This window comes from Onychostoma macrolepis, chromosome 03 (genome assembly GCF_012432095.1).
Source record: "Onychostoma macrolepis isolate SWU-2019 chromosome 03, ASM1243209v1, whole genome shotgun sequence".
NCBI classification, from domain to species: Eukaryota; Metazoa; Chordata; class Actinopteri; order Cypriniformes; family Cyprinidae; genus Onychostoma; species Onychostoma macrolepis.
This window is the reverse complement of record NC_081157.1, coordinates 10,529,381-10,551,680: the sequence shown is the minus strand read 5'-3', so window position 1 is coordinate 10,551,680 and position 22,300 is coordinate 10,529,381. Positions and strand designations below refer to the sequence as shown.

Sequence of the window (22,300 nt, the reverse complement as noted above, 5' to 3'; positions counted from 1 at the left end):
TGGTGTCCTGCAGTATTCCTCTCTCAGAGACTCCACATTCACTGCTGACCATGCTTCTCCACTCGGCCTCCATCACATCTGCATCTCCGTCAGGAGTGAAGCTGCAGTCCAGTAGAGGTGTTAATAACAGCTGGCCTCCACTGCTTCAGATCTTCACACTCTCATCATCCAAAGCCTTATAAACACATCACATGACAAAAAATGACCAATTAGCTGTGCAAGCAATGTCACTAAGCTGTAACTAGACTTGATGGTTATAATATTAGCAAACTGAGGTTAACTTACCAGCTATGTCTTTTCATATGGTAACGTTTTTACACGGTTTTTAAAAATAACGATATCGCTAACGCTTATAAGCTAGCTGTGGTGCTTTACAACAACTTATACATCTCGTTGTGTCTCATTGTTTAAATAATTATGTTCACTGATTTGGTAATTAGAAAACGTTAAAAATCAAGTCTTACGGTGCACAGTTGACATTTTCGTGGAGCAGCATCTCTGAGGATCCGTGAGCATCATGTCTCCGCCGGCGGCCGAACACAGGCGGACCGGGACCCGATGAAGTCTCTTCAGCTGCACAAACGCACCGAGGCTCGGAAGATACCGTCTTATTTCTTGTTAGGAAACCTCGATGTCCTGACAGGCTGGAGTTTGTGCATCCTTCACAAACACAATAATTTACCATAACGATGATAAACCGAAAAAAATAAGTACCTAAAACACACTGACTCGCGCGCGCTCCACTGAACACCAGCAGCGCGCGGCACACGACTCCCTCTCGTGACGTAATATGACGCGATGCTGAAAAAAAGCGGTTTTTGAGAACACCGTCAAGGAAACCGTCACTTTTTCGTCTAAATTTGTGCCCTCACGCCTTGTAAAACAATTTCAAATCCTGCATTAACGGTTCATATGATATTTTCATACAAGGTTATTCATTTTTTTTTTTTAATTAACCTGCAATATGCACTTTAACGGGCATTTTTTATTATTATTATTATTTCCCCCAACATTCCTGTAATTTATTAATTTTATCTCCTTGATCACCACATTTAATTATTTATTTATATATTTATTTATGCAGGAATATGTTGATTAATTAATTTATTTATGTATTTATTTGCACATTTATTTATGTATAATTTTGTGAATTTATGTATTTATTTATTTGCGTATTTATTTATTTATTGTTTTTGCAGGTTTGGTCCTCCATATTATGCAAGCAGCGTAATTCACACAATTCACCAGAGGAGGGCATTCAAATATCATTTTAAATGCATATTGAAATATAAGAATACATTTCAACTTGACAGACTGTTGATAGACGGCAATCTTTAACTTTCATAAGTTATTCTGCACACAGTAAATGATAACATTGAAACATATGCTACTTAATGATTGTTGCATGTTTGTTGCCCTACTAAAGGTTTCATTTGTTTGACAAAACATTTTATATTTAGTGATAAACTAATCATTTTCTATAAATGGTTTCTGCACTTTTGCCTTTCAGACAGAATCTCACACAAGCTCCCATCTTTCACTGGTAGTTATTTTCAGAACATCACTGGACAAACTTTACCACATATTAAAGCTTTTTTATGCACTATGTAGGACTTTTATTTTGTTCTAGTGTTATGACGTCATAAAGCCGCGCCGCGCTGTGAGTCGACTGAAGAAAGGTTTGTGTTTTTAGCCATTTAAAGTGTTTAAATCCATACCCGGCCGTTGGAGCAGTTTCATAGTTTTTAATAAGCTATATAAAATCAATTATTGTTTAATGTATTACGGCAGCGCTTCATCTTACATTAATGAGCGCTAATTTATGTGATTAAAGCGCATCCACACATCTGTAACAGAAAAGTGCGCCTCAGTTTGCTTCCTTTATCGTGAATCGGTTTAATAAACACGAACTGACGAGCAAGAACTAGCCTGCGTCCTGATGTGCTTACGATCCATCCTAAATTCTGCGATATTAGTCATTTTCAATATTATTTAGGGCAGATAGGGTGGATAGTATTCATATTGGGACGCAGGGCTAGTGATGGAGAAACGGAGCTTTTAGAAACTCGAGTCAATTGAATCAATTGCTTCGAAAAACGATTCAGTGATTCGAATCGCTTGAATCACCGCGAAACATAAACATGTGTAACTCTTACAAACCTGTATTTAACAAGTGCACTAACAGAAATCTGAAATAATACATGTTATCTACAAATACCAACAATATAAATCATTAATACCTAATAATGAACTTTCTAGATTATTTGTATTTATCAGGTCATTTAAGGTCATTAACTATCACTCTGACTGACTCCCTTATCAGTGCGCTGACTAATGAACTGAGCTGATTGTTTGTCATCTTAAATGTCACAGAGTGTCCAAACACACAGAAAAACTGAAGTAACCGAGATCCACGTGACACACACAATTACAAAGATGGCGTTTATTAAGGAGGAGATTGAAGACGTGAAGATTGAAGAAGTATTCAGTCTGAAACAAGAAGATACTGAGGAACAAACAGGTTGGTTTTCATTCTCAGACGTCTCTATTCGATTCTCTCTCTTTTTTTTCTTTCTTTTTTTTTTTTACATTCAATGAATATAGTTTTAATACAATTTCTATCGATATGTCTAAAATGATCAGTTATTATTACAGCATTATTTTTACAGATGGTGAATTAATAAAAATAAATTATTTTCCACAGGCCTATATTCTATAGGACCCTATAAAATGTTTCTCTTAATTCTTGTGTTAATCAAATTGAAGGCTTAAAACATTAATGTAGTTTATCCCAATCAAATGAAAATTAAACGCTTTTATTTTTTGGCAAACAAAGTGCTGTACAACAAAGGTTTACTATTAAAATGAAAAAGAAAATAAATGTGTTTCTTTAAAAATAAAGTTTTATTGAGGTGGTGGACACTTGATACTTCGCTCCTTACCAAACTACAGTTTATTGTCTTATTCTCTCCAAGCAAACATCATATTATCAGTTAAATCTTGCCTCAAGTATGCCTAAACCTCAGCGTGACAAAGCTTTTATTATTATGCTCAGTGACTTCATTAGGGGTGCTTTTGTTCTGTCGTTTGGGGACAGAATAGGGGTGGGTAAGCGCTGCAATGTTGTTTTTCTTATTTTTCAAAAAAACGTCCTTTTTGTTTGATTTTTCTCTTCCTGTTTTATTCTCATCATCTACTTGTGTTCTGTTGTGTTTTCCATGGTCGGTTCGCTTAAACTCGTTACTTGGATTGGCCATGTAATAAAAAGGGAAAAAAAATTATATAACTCCTTTGAAAAACAAAAACCCGACATAGTACTGCTTCAGGAAACAAAAATCAGATCCTGAAGGGAGGTTTGATTATGATCACAGGCTAAATATTTACACATCGTATATCAATTCTCAATGTTTATGCTCCAAATTTCGATTCTCCCAACTTCATATTCAACTTCAGATGATGTTACTGTTTAATTATGATTGTAAAGGCTTAGGTTTTCTGGCTGGAGACTTCAATTGTATAATGAATGCGTCTTTAGACAAATCCTCATCTGCAAATGTACTGAACCCCAACGTTCTTAAAGTCCCCATGAAATCGAAATTAAAGGTTTTTTTTTTTTTTTTTGGGTGTTAGTATCAATATGTTAGTCTTAAAGTTATCTATAAGCCAGTGTGCTCCAAAACAGTGACAATTTGCATTTAGAAGATATAAGCATTCAAAGCTTGCGGTTCGTCACTTCCGTCAAAAAGGATCAACAATTTTATCGACGTCACCTCGTACTTCAGTTTCTCATCAAATCTTCTGACCAATCAAATGCTCTCTAGAATCTGAAACACCCGCCCCCTGCACTATAAAGCTTCACCTGAGATTGGTCACTTGTTCACAGTGTAGTATTTCGGGTACAGTGAATGGCACGTAGTGCACAATGTAGGCAATAGGGAACGATTCAGACAGTGTAAATATGCTTTCGATTGGGGCAAATCTAGTTTGAGCGACGAATGGAGCTCAAGCGTAGTTCAGGTGACCACGGCGTGCCTGCTGCATCAGCTGACGCTCAGCTGACAGTAACTCCTCCCACTACAATTAATAAGATATATAAGTTCATCCGTACTCGCACTTGCCACAATCTGTCGCACAGACATGCGCTTACCCTCCTCCATCCCCAGCTCCTCCTTATGCAGATACATGATCACTTAACTGCTGCCACAGAGGTATATCATCTGTCCAGCTCATTGCTAAATTGTCCAAATTTATTCACAGTACTATATTACTCTACTTGGAATATACAACTGTTGCATGTAAAATTGCTTAGGCTTCAGGGGGGTTCAAACCTCAGCAAGTTTTGCCTGTGGATAGCTCAGAACTGAACCCTTCAGAGCGAAGCCTGCCACCAAATATAAAGTTCAGGACCTCTACAATATTCTGAGTGTTCCGGTTTCACGTTGTGTCACGCGAACAGTGGCAACGCGCACAGTCTGATCTGGACTTTGGCTCTTGTCCAGAGATGTGGGCTGCATCCTGAAAACTTAGGCAGCTGATTTGCTGCCTCGCTGCCTTATGAGGCAATGACTTTGCAGGCATCGTTTTTGCACGAAGGCACCTCACGAAACTGATTTTGGACAGGCTTCTGTGGCAGCGTAACAGTATAATGATTTACAACAAAATAGAATGAGTTTTGGTGATAACTAAATAAATATTTAATTACTATAATACTAATTTCTCACTAGAAATAACATCAAAAGTGCAAAAGGTTCATCAGAAATATACATTTCTCATGAGACAGGAAGTGAAGCTAACTTTGGATTCGAACATGCCTTGATGCCTTCCTACCTTGAAATGTGTCCTCTGAAGGCGGAGCGGATCATATGCGTGAGTCGGCATGTATTAAACACTTTTAAAACTACACAGCCTATGCATGATTATGGTCACTGTTTTGTTTTACTAAGACTGTAATCAGTAAAATAGCCGAGCTCAACGGCTATTTTAAAAAGGGGGCGGGGCTATGCGATATATATCCCGCCCTGTAGATTTCCTTATTCTCATAGAAATTCACATTGAATGGTTCAATTCATAATAGGAGTTTACATTCAACAAACATTTGACAAAGAATTTTCAAGAGAATACATAATGACAAGGAAACGAAGCGTCATCACAACTCAGTTTAGGGTTGTGCTGATAGATGATATTATAGTGAATCGACAACGCCTGTCGGAACCGTAACGCGCCACAGACGTGTGCAGTATAAATAAGGGGTAAGAGATTTATTCATCATACGGTGTACGTAGCTTCACTGATCATAACAGGAGTGTTTTTTAAAGATCATGTAATAATCACGCTAGACTGAAGTCAGTTATGATGTTCTTTGCTCATTTTGAATAACTGAGGAAATGTAACCTTTTGATTAAGTGCTCGTCGCTAAACATTTCAAGAACATTCTTCCTCTCCTGAAAGTCTCTTCAGCGCCATCACAAGCCCCTACTGGCAACTCCTAACTACTTGAGAGACCTCTCGAGCTGTCTTAAATAACTGGGAGAGTAAGAGTGATTCTTAGCTTTAGGAAATTTGATAACTTGCTTTTATACTTAAGTTTGAAAGGAGGAGTACATTTCCTGAATTCTCCGCACTTAAGAATTAAATGGCACTTTGAGAAGCTTGATACGGACCCAGATCTTCAGACTGATCTGAAGTTAGTTGCTATATCTTTTCTAACTGATTGGACTTACTGTTTTCATAAAAATTAAGATTAACAATCCCATAGACTTACATTGACGGAATGTTCAAATGAGCCAAGACTCTTCAAGCTCCAACTGACAGACATTAAAATGTAAACAAACTCAAGCCCATTAGGCTCAATTAAGCTGCCCTTCTATGTACTATTTCTAAACTCATTCAAACTCATCTGATATTTCTTATCTATCTATCTGATTGTATTGCCTTCAAAACATTCATGCTTTAAGCTTTAAAACTACTTTGAAAAAGTTTGACGGTTTTCAGTCTGAAGTAGTTAAGTTTAAACTTTCTGATCAGGCTTTCTCAAGCCAACTTAGTTTGTCTTGACAAACTTTTTTTATCTAGAAAAACAGTGACCCTTTTTTTAGTTTTCTTCGGTCATGATTTGGGATGCAGCCAAAGCCAATTTACACGGACATCTTATTTCTTAAATTTCCCATCTTAAAAGAGCCAGTGATAGTAATAGGAAGAATCTTGAAAAGGAAGTCACCAGGTTAGAACAAATACATAAGCAATCCCCCACAGTTTCAAATCTAAAAGCATTGGTGAATGCAAGTACCAAATTGAGTATGGACCAGACTTGCCATATTCAGAAGCTGTTGCTCTTTACTAAACAAAAATATTACGAATTTGGCAACAAATCCAGCCGTTTGCTTTCTCACCAACTTAAGAATCAAAATAATGATCGTTCAATTAATATGATACGGAATGTAATGGTGTCATTTTAAGCGACCCTTTGACTATAAATTTTTATAAATCTCTCTATAGCTCAGAATCAAAAGTGACGGACTCTGATTTAAATAATATCTCACTCCCATCATGCACAGAGGAAGATCATTCTAGCTTAAATGCTCTCTAGCTAAATTCTGGCCGAAAATCAATCCAATTCTTATACCAGCTATTAATGACATTTGGAAAGGTGAAATCTCTCAATTAGTTTGCTCTTAAAGGGGGCATAACACACACAGTTTCACCCAATCTCATGTTAATCTTGAGTACCTATAGAGTAGTACTGCATCCTTCATATCTCCAAAAAGTCTTTAGTTTTATCAAATTTTAAAAAAGAAAAATACAGCTTTTCGATTCTCTACGGAAAAAGCCGAGCTCCTGGAGACGCGCCGTTGGAGGAGCTAAAGAGTGACGAGCACTTGAGCGCCGATTGCCAACAAAACACAGATTTTTGATCATTTGTTGCTGTTTCACTTACTGTCAGCAGTTCTGAATGATGAGCGGGATCTTTTATCACTCGGACCGCTCCATCGATGTATCAAACGATGTGCAAATCCAGCGTCGAACTGGGCCTTGTTTATAAAACGTTCGTCAACAAACACACTTGAGAAACTCCGTTGCTGCCAAGGAAAAACAAACTGCATCCACTGTTTACAACATTCTTCCCGAGCGAGTCCCGTGCAGGGCTGCCGAATGAAGCGTATTGATGGGTGCTCTCGCTCTCGCGCTGGTCGATGCGTGCACGGGTGCGATCTTCTGGGAGAAATGCCCATATAAGGAGTTCCACCCTAGTTTACGTCATCAACAGCCACGGTTGAAAAAACTCTCCGAAACTTGTACGAACCCGGAAGTAATATTTTTGGCACAGAAATACTATGTTATACGTCCAAATTGTTTTTTGAAACTTTGTCCATGCTTAGCATAAGAATCCGACTCTTTAACTGTGTAAACAACTCTGAATGCATGAAACAGCATTGTACCCCCCTTTAAAAAAAGATAAAAACCCCTTGGACTGTTCATCTTATAGACCCATCAGTCTCTTCAATGTGGACTCTAAGATAGTTGCAAAAGTACTGGCCCACAGACTGGAAACTTTATTCTTCCTAAAGTTATCAGTTCTGATCAGGCAGGTTTCGTGAATTCCAGGTGCTGATCGGATAATGTACGCCGTGCTCTTAACATGATACATTATTTTCACATTCAAAACAAAACAGCTATGATTTCATCTTTGGATGCCGAAAAAGCTTTTGATCGCATAGAATGGTCCTTTTTTTGGATTCTGTCGCCACTGTCAATACAAACGGTTTGATGTACGAGGGGTTTCCAGTACATAGAGGTTGCAGACAGGGGTGTCCCCTATCATTACCTATGTATTGTTTATATTATTTATTGAACCTTTGGCAGAATCTATCAGGACTAACCCTGATGTAACCGGGATAATAGTCAATGGGGAAAAAGCATGTCATCTCTTTGTTTGCAGATGACATCTTCTTGTATTTGGAGAACCTACAGACTTCTATTCCAGTAGTTCTGAGTTCCTTAGCTTCGTTCAGTACTGTGTCGGGTTATAAAGTTAATTTAGGAAAATCTGGTTCTATGATAATTTGTTTGAGACAAATTATTCTCCTTTAATTCAAAAAATTAAGAAAGATTTGAAAAGTGGAAAAGTGGACCTCCTTGCCAACTTCCCTTCTTGGGAGAGTTAACGTTATTAAAATGAATATTCTTCCCCAATTAAACTGTCTGTTTAAAAAGCTTCCATGCTATTTAACTACATCTTTCTTTAAATCATTGAATTCTCACATATCTCATTATATCTGGAATAATAAGCAACAGAGAGATGGTCTTTCTAAACTTTGCAAACCAAAGGATCTGGGGAAATTTCGCTGCCCAGTTTTCAGATTTATTATTGGGCTGCCCAACTCAAAATAATAAATTGGGTTATGAACAGGCAGGATGCTCTTTGGATTGACTTCGAATCCTTATTTTGCTATCCTAGAAGACTAGAATTCCTCTGGTTTATTAATATAGACCAGATAAACTCTCACTGATAATGTACTTGTTTATAATACATTATTGGTTTGGAATGATGTGAAAAAACATTTGAACGTTCCTCAGATTATTTCTATTCATTCCCCTCTGGCTTTGAATTCTAATTTTCCCATTCAGAGTATTGGTCTGTTGGAGTGGAGCCTTAAGGGTTTGTCGATCTTTTCAGGGCTGTTGATTTCTGAATGTCTGAAGTCATTTGAACAAATCAGAGCAGAGTTAAACATTTTCTCTGAAGATTTCTTCAGATACCTTCAAATCCGTCTCTTAAGTCAGAACAAATTTTCCAAAATGTACTTCAATTTCTTTACATTAACAGAATTTCAAATTTTTTCGTAGAAATTATTTTACACCTGTTCATCTCCACAAAATGTTCCCAGGTTGTTCAAATCTTTGTTTTAAATGCAAGACATACAAGGGCACATTTTTTCATGTATTCTTTTTCCTGTGATCACATTCAACCATTCTGGAAAAAGATAACAGGGAAATGTTTTATTTAATCTCCTTCACTTTATTTGTTGAATGACATTCCTACAGATCTTTTTGACTTGGACTCTAAGCCTTTGTTTATAACCCTCTCATTTTTGGCTAAAAATGTATTCTACTGAAGTGATCTGCGCCTCAGGTTCCAACTGTTACTATGTGGATATCCCAGCTGTCAGCCTTTGGCCGCGTTTACACTTGGCATTAACATGCGACCTGTATCCGGATGTGTTGTCCACATACACATTGAAAGGACAAGTGTAAATGCGCTTCTGATTGGAATGTTATCCGATCAGTGTGTCCTGGTCCAGAGGTAGCCGAGGACGCATTGTGATCGGATCTTAGTGTAATGTAAACGCAATCCAGACATCGCGTCTGCATTCGCAGGTCGACATCACGCAAAACCCCGCCTCCTCTCTCCCGAACTGTCAGAAGAAAAAAGCGCTAGTGAGACTTGTACATTTATTTTGATTTGTAAAATGTCCTAGGACTGAAAATAGTTTTCAAAAGAAAACCCACCAATTCAAGTCAACTTTGCACTGGAGCCGTCCTCTGCCGTATTTAAATATCCGATCTGTTTGATCAGATTATGGTGATCGCATGTTAATGCCAAGTGTAAACGTAGCCTCAAATCACAAATCGGACAAATTCTGGAGACTTTGGGAAACTCTCCACTCTTTTTTTACAGAAACTCTGAACATTTATTTTAAGAAAGCTTTGGCTTTTCCTTTCCTGGCATGTTTTTGTTTAAATTAAGCAGATAGAGATGAACATTTCCAGGGATGTACTATTTATTTCTCAGCGCTTGGGGGTTTGTTTGTCTGTTTGTCTGATTGTTTTTGTTAGTGTTTGTATTATTTGAAAATAAAAGTGAAAAAAATAAAAAATAATTTATTAATATTTGTTAGTGGAATTAGTAGTATTGTGTACAGCACAATAGTAATATATTTCTGTCACAGTTTTTTCATGTTAAACTGAACTTTTATTTTGACGGGTTGCCGTGAAGAACTTGCAGCTGCTGTGAATGTGATATAACAGTAGTCTTCTCAAATTAAATGGTAAAATGCTAATGAAATGACTCAGAGCAGCTGGAGATGATATTTGTGTGTTCATATCGTCATATAGTGAGACAGCAGAAACTGAAAACACTGCGAGCGTCATCCGTGTTTTAGTTTGTGTGTGGTAAATAAAACAGTGCGTTGCGCCATCTGCCATTCATTCATTGCGGAAATCAAGGCACCATATGTGTGATGTTAAATGTTTCTGCAGATTTGTAGTTTTACTATAACATTCACTTGAGCGTAGCAAATCACGCATATTGCTTTGTTCTTGGTTCTTGTCAACAGTATCTCTGCCATGATAAGCACTGAATGAATGACAGGCTTTTTGTTGCGCAACATCGCGCAAGGTAAATAAAGAGGGTGACATCTAGTGGAGAAGACTATGATACGATTCCCATTAATCAGATCTTGTGTTAAATGTTTGCTGAAATAAATCCAGGAATTTGTGGCTTTTGAGAATCGGTATTGAATGAAAGTCACTTAAAAAAAAAAAAAACGATTAATCGAAAAATCTGTTTTTTTGCCTAGCCCTAATGAATATATTTGAAAAGAAAATGTTTTTCTAACATTTTAGACAAATTACAAGTTTATTTGTAATTAACCAGCTCTCTTGAGCTAAACTTTGAAACTTAAAGGGATAGTTCACCCAAAATGAAAATTAACCCATGATTTACTCGCCCTCAAGTTATCCAAGGTGTAGGCCAGACTTTATTCTTTCAGTTGAATACAATCGGAGTTATATTAAGAAATGTTCTGGCTCTTCCAGGCTTTATAATGGCAGAGAATGGCTGGTGAGATTCAATAGTTCAATAAACTGCGTCCATCCCTCATACAACTGCATCCATCCATACAGATCCGGGGGGTCGTAAATGTTATAAAAACACATCGATTCGCTACACGAGGCCTTAATTCACCCCCAAGTTTTTTGTTTGTTGCTATGTGACATTAAATCGGGGTTAAATTGCATATGTTTCTTTACGCTTTAGACCTGATGCCACTGAAAGAGGAGAGTCAGGAACTCAATATGGAAGAAAAGGATCAATATGAGAAACCTCATCAGTTCATGACTGGAGAAAAAGATTTTAGTGACTCAAAGATTGAAAAGACATCCTCAGAAAACAAAGGAACTAGAAACATTAAAGGTCACATGAAAGGTCAAACTGAAAAGAGCCCTTTCACTTGCCAACAGTGTGGAAGAAGTTTCAGTCACAAAAAAACCCTTAACAGGCACATGAAAATTCACACCGGAGCAAAGCCTTTCGCCTGCCAACAGTGTGGAAGAAGTTTCAATGAAAAAAAAAGCCTTAAAAGGCACATGAATATTCACACCGGAGTGAAGCCTTTCGCCTGCCAACAGTGTGAAAAGACATTCTGTGATAGAAGAAACCTTAATGCCCACATGAGTGTTCACACTGGACAATGCCCGTACACCTGCAAACTGTGTGGAAAGAGTTTTACACTAAAAGGAAATCTTAAGACTCACATGAGAACTCACAATGAAGAAAAGCCATTCACATGCGATCAGTGTGGAAAGAGTTTCACACACAAAAAAAACCTTAATGTCCACATGCAATATCATACTATCAGATTTAAAGAAAACCTTAACCATTACAGTACAATTCACACAAGAGAGGGGTTTTTTGTATGTCATCAGTGTGAAAGGAGTTTCAAAGACAGCAAATGCCTTAAGAATCATGTAAAAACTCACGCTGGAGAGAAGCCTTTCATGTGCGATCACTGTGGAAAGACTTGCGCAAACAAAGCAAACCTTGAAAATCACGTAAGAGTTCACACTGGAGAGAAGCCATTCATCTGCCCTCAGTGTGGAAAGAGTTTCCCGTACAAAGGAAACCTTAAGATTCACATAAGAGTTCACACTGGAGAGAGGCCTTACAAGTGTTTTCAGTGTGAGAAGAGTTTCATGTATCACTCAGGATTGAAACGTCATTTACAGACTTACGCCTGTTTCACACCGCAAGCGTGAGCTTCACGTCATCGTTACTGCAGCTGCAGACTCCTGAGAGTATTCACTAGGGATGTGCGGGTCTATTCAACTAAACGGTACAGCTCCTACTAGTCGACACTGAAAACTAGGGATGGGCATTTTCCAAAAATTTTGCATTCGATTGCAAATATTCAAATTTTCGTTTATTTAAATGAGGTTTAATGAGAAAGATGTTATTTTTAATTATCAAGTTTTTGTCATGATTTCTGAACAAGCTTATGATTAGCCGTTACACAACAACGTTACGTTATATCGCAAGTTTTTATTTTGGTTGAAAACGTACAAACATTAAAAAAAAAAAAGCATTCAAGATCAAGCAGAGCAAATGGAAAAATCAAGCAGACTGTGCCAATTACAATACAGAACGTAGGCTACATATACTCGAGTCGGCCTGTTTATTCTGGTTACATTGTTTCACGTATTAATTCTGAGAGAAATGTGTTTGGATTTCATGTGATTTTTCATTGTTGTGGTAATATGATAAATCAGTTTCACTAATTAATTTGATCAGAAGTAATTATATTTTGTCAGATCATTTAGTAAGATCATTTAGATCAAAGTAAATCCAAACTTCGCGAGGAAAATGACGACATTCTGTAATCAAATACTATCAACTTAACACACTCCACAGCGCCACCAAGTACATGTAGTTATAACTGCTGAGGATTTATCATGGATTCCCTGCATTTACGGCCAGCAAATCAACACACAGTAAAATTAGAATAGTGTTTTTATTGTTCGAATAATTACAGAAAGAATATTCGAATGTTCGACTATTCGTCCGAACTAATTGTACTGTATTTTATGTATAATCATTTTCTATTCTTAACTGTTTTAAATTCATTTTAAATCAATTTTTATATAATTTCCTTGTTTTTATTGCTGTGATTATTTTTATTTGTTTAATGACTATTTCACTTCCTTTTACGTAAAGCACTTTGAATTACCACGGTGTATGAAATGTGCTGTATAAATAAACTTGCCTTGCCTTGCCTATTCGTGCACACCCCTACTGAAAACAAGAGAGAGAGAAAAAATTGGATTTTATTTCAAATTACCATCATTTTAATGTTACAATTAAAACATTTTAAATAAGTTAAAATAAAATGTTTGAAAAAGAATACATAATTTTTTAAAAGTGTATCTGGGCGGAAACTACGTTTTTACCTCAGACCTCTCATGCATTTTCTTTGTGTCTGTTGCGGTGAGCTTAAAAATGACCACACGAAAGATGAGCAAGGTGTGGGATTATTCTGAATTAGAAGGAAACTGAAAAGTTTTGTGTAAACTGTGTAATGTAATATAATCGCGCTCGGGCTGAGTTCAGTGGGTTCAAGGCAACCGTGCCTAGTGTGAGTACACCCTTAATTTTGGGGTGAACTAACTCTTTAACTCCATTTGAGTATTATTTTTAGAAGTACAACTGTCTGATCATATATAAAGCCAAAATACCAACTCTGATTACGCAATGTTTCTTTTTTTCTTTAAACTTGTTTAATAATATGTTTTATTTATATTAATTATAAAATATTGGGCAGCACAACTGTTTTCAACATTGATAATAATCAGAAATGTTTCTTGAGCAGTAAATCAGCATATTAGTATGATTTCTGAAGGATCATGTGACACTGAAGACTGGAGTAATGATGCTGGAAATTACAGCTTTGATCACAGAAATAAATTACATTTTAAAATATATTTCAAACTTTTGACCCGCTGTGTACATTGCAACATTTAAATGGAAACACAACTTGTAATAAACAGTACGCACATTCTCAAAGAACTTACATTGTGATGATTACTTACTTCCCTCACTGCTGTCTTCTTCAGTCATTCCCAGACTTCCTTATTTTTCACCTTTCCCTTGAATCTACACAAAAATAAACAAATAAAAATAATTAAACAAATTATTTAATAGACAATGTGGATAAGTCACCCGAGACTTTTTTTGATGGTGACCACAAACTGAATCTTTCTTTTGAAATCTTAAAGGGTTAGTTCACCCAAAAACGAAAATTATGCTGTTATTTACTCACCCTCAAGCCATCTTAGATGTATATGACTTTCTTCTTTCAGACAAATCCAATCGGAGTAATATTAAAAATTGTCTAGGAACTATACTCTCATTCTGGCATAATAATAATCAAGGAACTTTGCTGCCGTACCATGGGTGCAGCTATATCATAACTAGTTACCTAGCTGGGGACTACTTTCAGGCGCTGCGTAATATCATTCCACCTGCTGCACCCATGGTACAGCAGAAAAGTTCCTTGAATACATATCGGCCTAGAATATAGCAACTTTTCTTTTTCCGTCAGTCTTAGTACACGATGTAACTACAGAAGAGTCAAGTTTTAAATAGGAAAAATATTTTTGAGTGAGACGTTAACGGTCTAATCAGATTCAATGATCTATGCTAAGCTACACTAAAAGTGCTACCGCCAGACCCGGAGATTGGCTGAATGGATTCGAAAACAGAAAAACTCAACTGTTTAACTCTAAGAGAGTTGGGAAATGAGCCTATTTTCAAAAATAGTGGAGTGTTCCTTTCATGTGGTTCTCCAGCTTCTAAAGGAAAGGCAGATTCTGGGGCCATGTTCACAGAGAATTTTTTTCTTACTACTGGGCATCCTAGCTAGAAGATTTAGCTTAAAACCTATTAACAAATCTCTTAATGCAATGACTCAACCCTCTTTTTAGTTACTGTAAATCCTTGACTTTTATATGAAAACACAACTCGTAACATGCAGATACTCAGTATCGGAATGGATCATTTCTGAAAAATTGGCATCGTTGCAGCCCTAAATCCAACCCTGTTTAGATGATATATTGTTTTAGCATCGATATCGCGATGTGCATTTCAGCGATAGTCACATCACAGAATGTGCAATGTTTAGTATACTGATCATTATATTCATACTGGTCGTTTTCTTTGCTCAAATGCAGACACCGTGTCTACTACAGGGGTGTAACGATTCATCGATATGGATTGATACATCGATACGATGTCTGACGATACGATGTATCGATATCTGTAGTATAAATAGGCACCTTTATTTTGACACTGTCCACATTTTCCCATAATGTCCATCTATGCATTACCGCCAACGCGTGCGTTCTCGTTCAAACTCACGTATCAGGACTTGATATAAGGACTGCCTGAAGGCACAAGGCGAGCATAAAAGGCGCTCGGGATTGTTGGCGGAAAATACTGAATTGAGCTCTCTTCCGCTTTTTTGTGCATGGATGAGTAAATACAGACAAAATTACATCAAAATGCGCGTTTTGGCCAATATTCTAGTAAACACAGTTAGTTAGGCATATGTCTTAAGGTAAACAGTTGAGAAAGAAAACGCATGTGTATCAGTATAAATCCGTGCCTTCGTTCTTAAAGTGAAAGCAAACTAATAATAAATCTAATGCTGTCACTAACTCTAGCAATCTCTATTCTAATTCTATTCATAAAAAAAATTGCCCCTTTTAGACTTGCACTCTATTCATTTACTAACTGCTTCTTTTCTTTAAAAAAAACTAACACTAGCTTGCTCTATTCTTTTACTATTCTGTCTGTTTTGTTTATATTTATTATATAATGAAAAAAAACTTGCTACGTGTACTGCGTTAAGCTAACTGAGACTTGTAATAGCACTTGTGTATCATTGCTCTCTTGTTGATTTTGATTGCTTCCATTGTCCTCATTTTTAAGTCACTTTGGATAAAAGCGTCTGCTAAATGACAATGTAAATGTAATGTAAATTCATGCCATCATTTAAAATGCTTTATGGATTCAGTATATTTCCCAAATATATGGTATACATCTTAACAAAGACAATACATGTAGTGCAATAATATGAAAAGTTATCTGGAGACCACCTGACCATGCTGCTACAACGTTCTCCATTGGACTAGCGACGTCTTTTGAGGATGTTCCCATGACGTTTCTGGGACGTTAGCCAAATGTAAAAAAAAAAAAAAAAGGAATGCTACCACGATGTCCTCGTGACGTTAAAGTAGTCACGCTGGCCAAATGACGACCAATTGGCGACGTCCTCACAACGTACTGTGTTTACTGGGCATAAGGTTAGTGTCAAGCTAAAGTAAAGCACTACAAATAACTTTAACTACAAATAAACTTTCTTTTTTTCAATACATTTGTCACAAGATCCAATTCTTTAAATTTTTTCCCCCAGTAACAACTGAGAAATGTGTCCAAATGTCAGACGTGCCTTGTTTTGCCTTTATATAATAAAAACCTGCTTTATTCTTCTTCTCAACTTCATTCATTTGTTTACTCCATCTTTCTTGTTAAATCTTGTGTGTCGATATTTGTGTCGAGTCCCCTATTGGATTTTTATGTTTTGTTTTGTTTTATGAGGGGCTTGATGACTGCCAGCTTGAAAGAATTTGGGACGTGTCCTAAAGAAAACAAAGAGTTAACAATATTGACATGAGGTTCTGAGATTACAGGTTTCAGTAACTTTGTGGGTATAGAATCTAGCATACACGTGGTTGTGTTTGATGCTTTACAAGTGTAAATGTTTTTTTGTTTGTTGCTATGTGCCATTAAATCGGGATTAAATTGGATATGTTTCTTTCCACTTTAGACCTGATGCTACTGAAAGAGGAGAGTCAAGAACTCAATGATATGGAAGAAAAAGATCAATATGAGAAACCTCATCAGTTCATGACTGAAGAAAAAGATTTTAGCGACTCAAAGATTGAAAAGACATCCTCACAAAACAAAGGAACTAGAAACAATAAAGGCCACATGAAAGTTCAAACTGGAAAGAGCCCTTTCACTTGCCAACAGTGTGAAAGAAGTTTCAGTTACAAACAAACCCTAAAGAGGCACATGAAAATTCACACCGGAGTGAAGCCTTTTGCCTGCCAACAGTGTGGAAGAAGTTTCAGTCACAAACAAACCCTTAAAAGGCACATGAAAATTCACACCGGAGTGAAGCCTTTTGCCTGCCAACAGTGTGGAAAAAGATTCTCTGATAGTACAAACCTTAAAGCCCACATGAGTGTTCACACTGGAGAGAGACCTTTCACCTGCTCTCAGTGTGGAAAGAGATTTACACAGAAAAAACATCTTAATACCCACATGAGTATTCACACTGGACAGTGCCTCTACACCTGCAAACTGTGTGGAAAGAGTTTCTCACAAAAAGGAAATCTTAAGACTCACATGAGAGTTCACACTGGAGAAAAGCCATTCACATGCGATCAGTGTGAAAAGAGTTTTACACACAAAAAAAACCTTAATGACCACATGCAATATCATACGATCAGATTAAAAGAAAACCTTAACCATTACATTACAAATCACACAAGAGAGGGGGGTTGTATATGTCATCAGTGTAGAAGGAGTTTCAAAGACAGCAAATGCCTTAAAAATCATGTAAAAACTCACGCTGGAGAGAAGCCTTTCATGTGCGATCACTGTGGAAAGACTTGCGCAAACAAAGCAAACCTTGAGAATCACGTAAGAGTTCACACTGGAGAGAAGCCATTCATCTGCACTCAGTGTGGAAAGAGTTTCCCGTACAAAGGAAACCTTAAGATTCACATAAGAGTTCACACTGGAGAGAGGCCTTACAAGTGTCTTCAGTGTGAGAAGAGTTTCATGTATCACTCAAGCTTGAAACGTCATTTACAGACTTGCGCCTGTTTCACATCGCAAGCGTGAGCTTCACGTCATCGTTACTGCAGCTGCAGACTCCTGAGAGTATTCACTAGGGATGTGCGGGTCTAGTCAACTAAATGGTACAGCTCCTACTAGTCGACACTGAAAACAATAGACGATTACACGAGAGATAGAAAAAAAATAGCATTTTATCATTCAAATTACCATCATTTTAAATAAGTTAAAATAAAATGCTTGAAAAAAAATACATAATTTTTACATTGTTTTTAAAAGTGTATCTGGGCGGAAACTAAATTTTTACCTCAGACCTCTCATGCATTTTCTTTGTGTCTGTTGCGGTGAGCTCAAAAATGACCACACGAGACGAGCAAGGTGTGGGATTATTATGAATTAGAAGGAAACTGAAAAGTATTGTGTAAACTGTGTAATGCCAAATTGGCTTACAATAACTCTACTGGAGCGATGCATAATCATATTAAACACAGGCACGTAGGCGTTAGCTTAGAGGCTAAAAGCTAACAGATGTCAATCATGTCATTCTCTACAACCCGCCGCAGCTGAGATCCCGTCTGCACAGTCTATGCCTCTGGTGGTGAGAGAGGTCCAGGTGCTTTCTGAAACTTGCTATGTCGTTATACAGCATCTCCATAAAGCTTGTCAGCAGATGGAAGCATAAATTGCTCCAAAATCTCCTGGTAGACAGCTGCATTGACTTTGGACTTGATAAAACACAATGGACCAACACCAGCAGATGACATGGCACCCCAAATCATCACTGACTGTGGAAACGTCACACTGGACTTCAAGCAGCTTGGATTCTGTGCCTCTCCAGTCTTCCTCCAGACTCCAGACCTTGATTTCCAAATGAAATGCAAAATTTACTTTCATCTGAAAAGAGGACTTTGGACCACTGAGCAACAGTCCAGTTATTTTTCTCCACAGCCCAGGTAAGATGCTTCTGACGTTGTCTCTGGTTCAGAAGTGGCTTGGTAGCCCTTTTCCTGAAGACGTCTGAGCGTGGTGACTCTTGATGCACTGACTCCAGCTTCAGTTTTCTCCTTGTGAAGCTCTCCCAAGTGTTTGAATCGGCTTTATCTACAGGATTCTCAAACTTGCGGTCATCCCTGTTGCTTGTGCACCTTTTCCTACCCAATTTCTTCTTTCCAGTCAACTTTGCATTTAATATGCTTTGATACAGCACTCTGTGAACAGCCACACCTTTCAGTAATGACCCTCTGTGACTTACCCTCTTTGTGAAAGGTGTCAATGATCGTCTTCTGGACCATTGCCAAGTCCGCAGTCTTCCCCATTATTGTGGTTTCAAAGAACAAGAGATACCCGGAATTTATACTGTAGGGATGGTCATTTAATGAAACTCAAATGTAAATATTCTAATATTTTGAGATATTGAATTTTTTATTTTCATAAGCTGTAAGCTCTAATCATCAAAATGAAAACAAAAACAAAAACTTTTGAAATATTTTACTTTACATGTAATGAATCTAGAATATATGAAAGTTTCACTTTGAAATAAGTTACAAAAAAACCTTTTCACGATATTCCAATTTTTTTGTAGATGCATCTGTACATGAAGTACATTTTTAAAAGCCGTTTTAATGCTGTTCCTTGGTAAACTTTCCTATTGTTTTTGCCTTGTGTTTTAATACGTTGACTAGATGAAGAGTTCTGTCAGTCTATAGAGCTCCTGAGGTCAGAGGTGTAAAAAGTACTCAAAAATCTTACTCAAGTGAAAGTACAGATACTCAGTGAAAATTTTATTCAATTGAAAGTACAAGTATCTGACCAAAAACATACTTGAGTTAAAGTAAAAAGATTGTACTCAAGATTGTACTTTAAATTGTACTCAAGTATTAAAAAAGTAGAAGTACTTTCTTTTCTGACAGACATTCAGAAGTTTGGTTAAAGGGAGAAAACAAAACAAATGGCACAGGTCAAACACATGTATACAGGAAAATAAAAATACAGGGAAAGGTATTAAAAGGAAACTCCATCCTTTCCACCCTCATGCCATCTCATATAACTTTCATTTATCAGATGGACACAAACTAAAAAAATCATGTGTATGGGACATCCAAAAATGACACTTCAAAAACTACACAAAGTGAATATGACAGTAACGCATGCAACCCGTTAATGAATCAGTGACTTCTTAAGTGAAACGATAGGCTTATGTAAGAAGGATACAAATACTAATATTTTAAACTTGACCGTCGTGTTCACTTTGTGTGGGTTCTGAAGTGGTTCTGTCCCCTTGCATTATCTGGACTAAAAATCTTTGCTTGTGTTCATCTTAAGAAAGAAAGTCATAAACATCTGGGACGACATGAGGGTGAGTAAATGATGAGAGAATTTTCATTTATGGGTGAACTATCCCTTTGAAGAGCAAGATGTGATGCAGAGGCTAGAAACATATTCCAGACAGAATACAAGAATGTGCTGAATTAATGAGGAGAGTCATAGAATTAAAACATACAACATTAATGTTTTGAAAGGCCAGTTTTTTGTGTGTTGTCTATTCAACGTCACTGTCTGACAGGATGATTAATCTTTTAATTATTTATTTGGGGCTTTTAGAGTTTTTTTCTCAGCAAATATTGATAAATAATTATTGTTGACTAATGAGCAAATTATGTAATTATTAAGATTAAAAAAAAACAAAAAAACATTGACAGTCCTGATTCCTACTCAGTGTGTGTATAATGACATTTTATAAATACAACTTATCCACTACCTGGTGAGAACATCACTAAACATGAATTACAATTAATTTAACAAACAATGTTTATTTAAACACTTTTGGAGATTTTTCCACAAAAATATTTTAATTTAATTTAAATTATCATCAGTGGTTTTATTTGCACTCAATCTTGTGCATTCAGCTAATATATTACACAGCTAATGGCTCTGTCAAAACAGAACAAATAATGAATAAACATTTTTTGGGAAAATGCAACTTTGCTACCTCAACATGCTTCCTCAGATTTGATGGTGAACTTTTGAAGCCAGACATTTACCTGATGAAAGTCATAAGTGAAGTAGAAATGCTTGATGCATGAAAACAATGATCATTGGTTCTCACATCAGGCATGCATGTTTGAGCTTCCATTTACCATATTTAATGTGCATAAGATAAAATAAAAATGTAATGTACTTTTCAAAATGAAATAAAATTGTAAGGAGTAAAAAGTACAGTTTTTTTCTTCAGAAATGAAATCAAGTAAAAGTACAAGTAGTCAGTTTAAATTGTTCTTTAACCCTTTAAAACCGTCCGGAGCGCCCACGCTCCCATTTGCGTGTCTCTGTTTAAAAGCCAATAGAAAGTGAAACTAAATGCGTAGCACAATAATTATTTTTGCATACAAAATCAGAGATGCTACACGTTCAGATCAAGCCTACAACATGCTCCTTTTGCGTTGTTTTCACCCTCTAAGAGTCTCCACAAATTGCATAAAATATGTTTGCAACAAAAAGCACTAAAATGCATTGTGCATCTTTGCACATGTGCTCTATAGATTTGCGGTCGGTAGCTGATACTTAGTTACATTTTCATATGAATAATTGACGTAATCCCGTTGAATGCACTATGACCCCAAGCTGTGACACGTGTGATGACGTCGCAAGGCACGCGACATTTGACTTTGTTTTGTTGTATATGCGTTCTACTTATTATTGTCTCTATCGTTGCAATCGGTTGCTTCATCATTTATTCTTTCACACACACACACACACACATTTACAAATGCAAGAACAATCACACAATCGTTCCGGGCACAAAGTTGCACATGCACAACATAGAAAAGAGAAGTACACATACGCGGAGGTTTTGGAACTACTGCTCGCGTCCGACGAGAAGAGGAACACTCTGACTGCTCATCTGCTCCTGACTCTGCTTCTAGTGGGGACGAAGCTGACTTTTTTGAAGGAATAGATCCGTTCCAGGACACGTAAGTACATATTCATGCAATATGCTTTGCTTTTGAGTTAGAGAATAAACAAAACGAACACAGAATGAACGTGAGTGCATGACGCGGCGTTTACTCTTGTCATTTCTGTATTGCTTTTTTGCCAAAATGTCTAACTTATATATTCATGAAATATGCTTAGCTGTTGAGTTAGAGAATAAAAAACAAACAAACAAAACACAGAATGAACATTAGTGCATGACGTTGGATTTACTCTTGATCTTTTTTATATTGATTTTGTGCCAAAAACAACTAACTAACTTACCATTTTACTTACCTTCTTTGTTGTAGTGTTGAAGATGTTAGAGAAGCATCCTGCTCCTCAGAGCCATCTGGGAGAGGTTATGGTCGGAGGGCTAACATCAGAGCCTACAGAAGTCGAGCAAAAGGTCCCGTGGCAAAGGCTGTACATTAGAGACAGTGCCTAATCATTCTGGTGGGTGGAAAACAGAAAAGGAACCTGATCATTTGCCTCAATCCCCCCATCCTTTCCTGCCCAAAAGAAAGCCAGGTGTGCAGCCACCTCTGTCAACTTCTGTGGACAACCCAACACCCATTGAGCTTTTCAAAATGTATTTTGACAAGTCCGCCATCAAAACACTGTGTGCCAACACTA

General features: G+C 37.0%; 1 protein-coding gene across 5 annotated transcripts; it reads left to right on the top strand.

Moving 5' to 3' along the window:
• Nucleotides 1-654: 654 nt before the first annotated feature.
• On the top strand, nt 655-22,087 carry LOC131536749 (gastrula zinc finger protein XlCGF8.2DB-like). 5 transcript variants are annotated; one of them, XR_009270060.1, is made up of 3 exons: nt 655-2,521; nt 16,659-21,666; nt 21,976-22,087. XR_009270060.1 is itself a non-coding variant. In XM_058769839.1 (3 exons), the coding sequence occupies exons 2-3, from the start codon at nt 2,437-2,439 to the stop codon at nt 17,741-17,743; spliced, it is 1,170 nt and encodes a 389-aa protein (XP_058625822.1). In that variant the 5' UTR covers nt 655-1,679; nt 2,374-2,436; the 3' UTR covers nt 17,744-22,071. The 5 variants fall into 5 exon arrangements, 4 of the variants coding, with proteins under 4 accessions (XP_058625822.1, XP_058625821.1, XP_058625823.1 ...); XM_058769839.1 differs by having other exon boundaries at nt 655-1,679; nt 2,374-2,521; nt 16,659-22,071; XM_058769838.1 differs by having other exon boundaries at nt 16,659-22,071.
• Nucleotides 22,088-22,300: the final 213 nt, after the last annotated feature.

Bases quoted from the DNA above. Each gene is read 5' to 3' on its own strand.
- LOC131536749 (XM_058769838.1), top strand. From the start codon at position 2,365: ATGTCACAGAGTGTCCAAACACACAGAAAAACTGAAGTAACCGAGATC. The intron at 2,522-16,658 runs GTTGGTTTTCAT...TTTCCACTTTAG, and splicing joins AGATACTGAGGAACAAACAG to ACCTGATGCTACTGAAAGAG.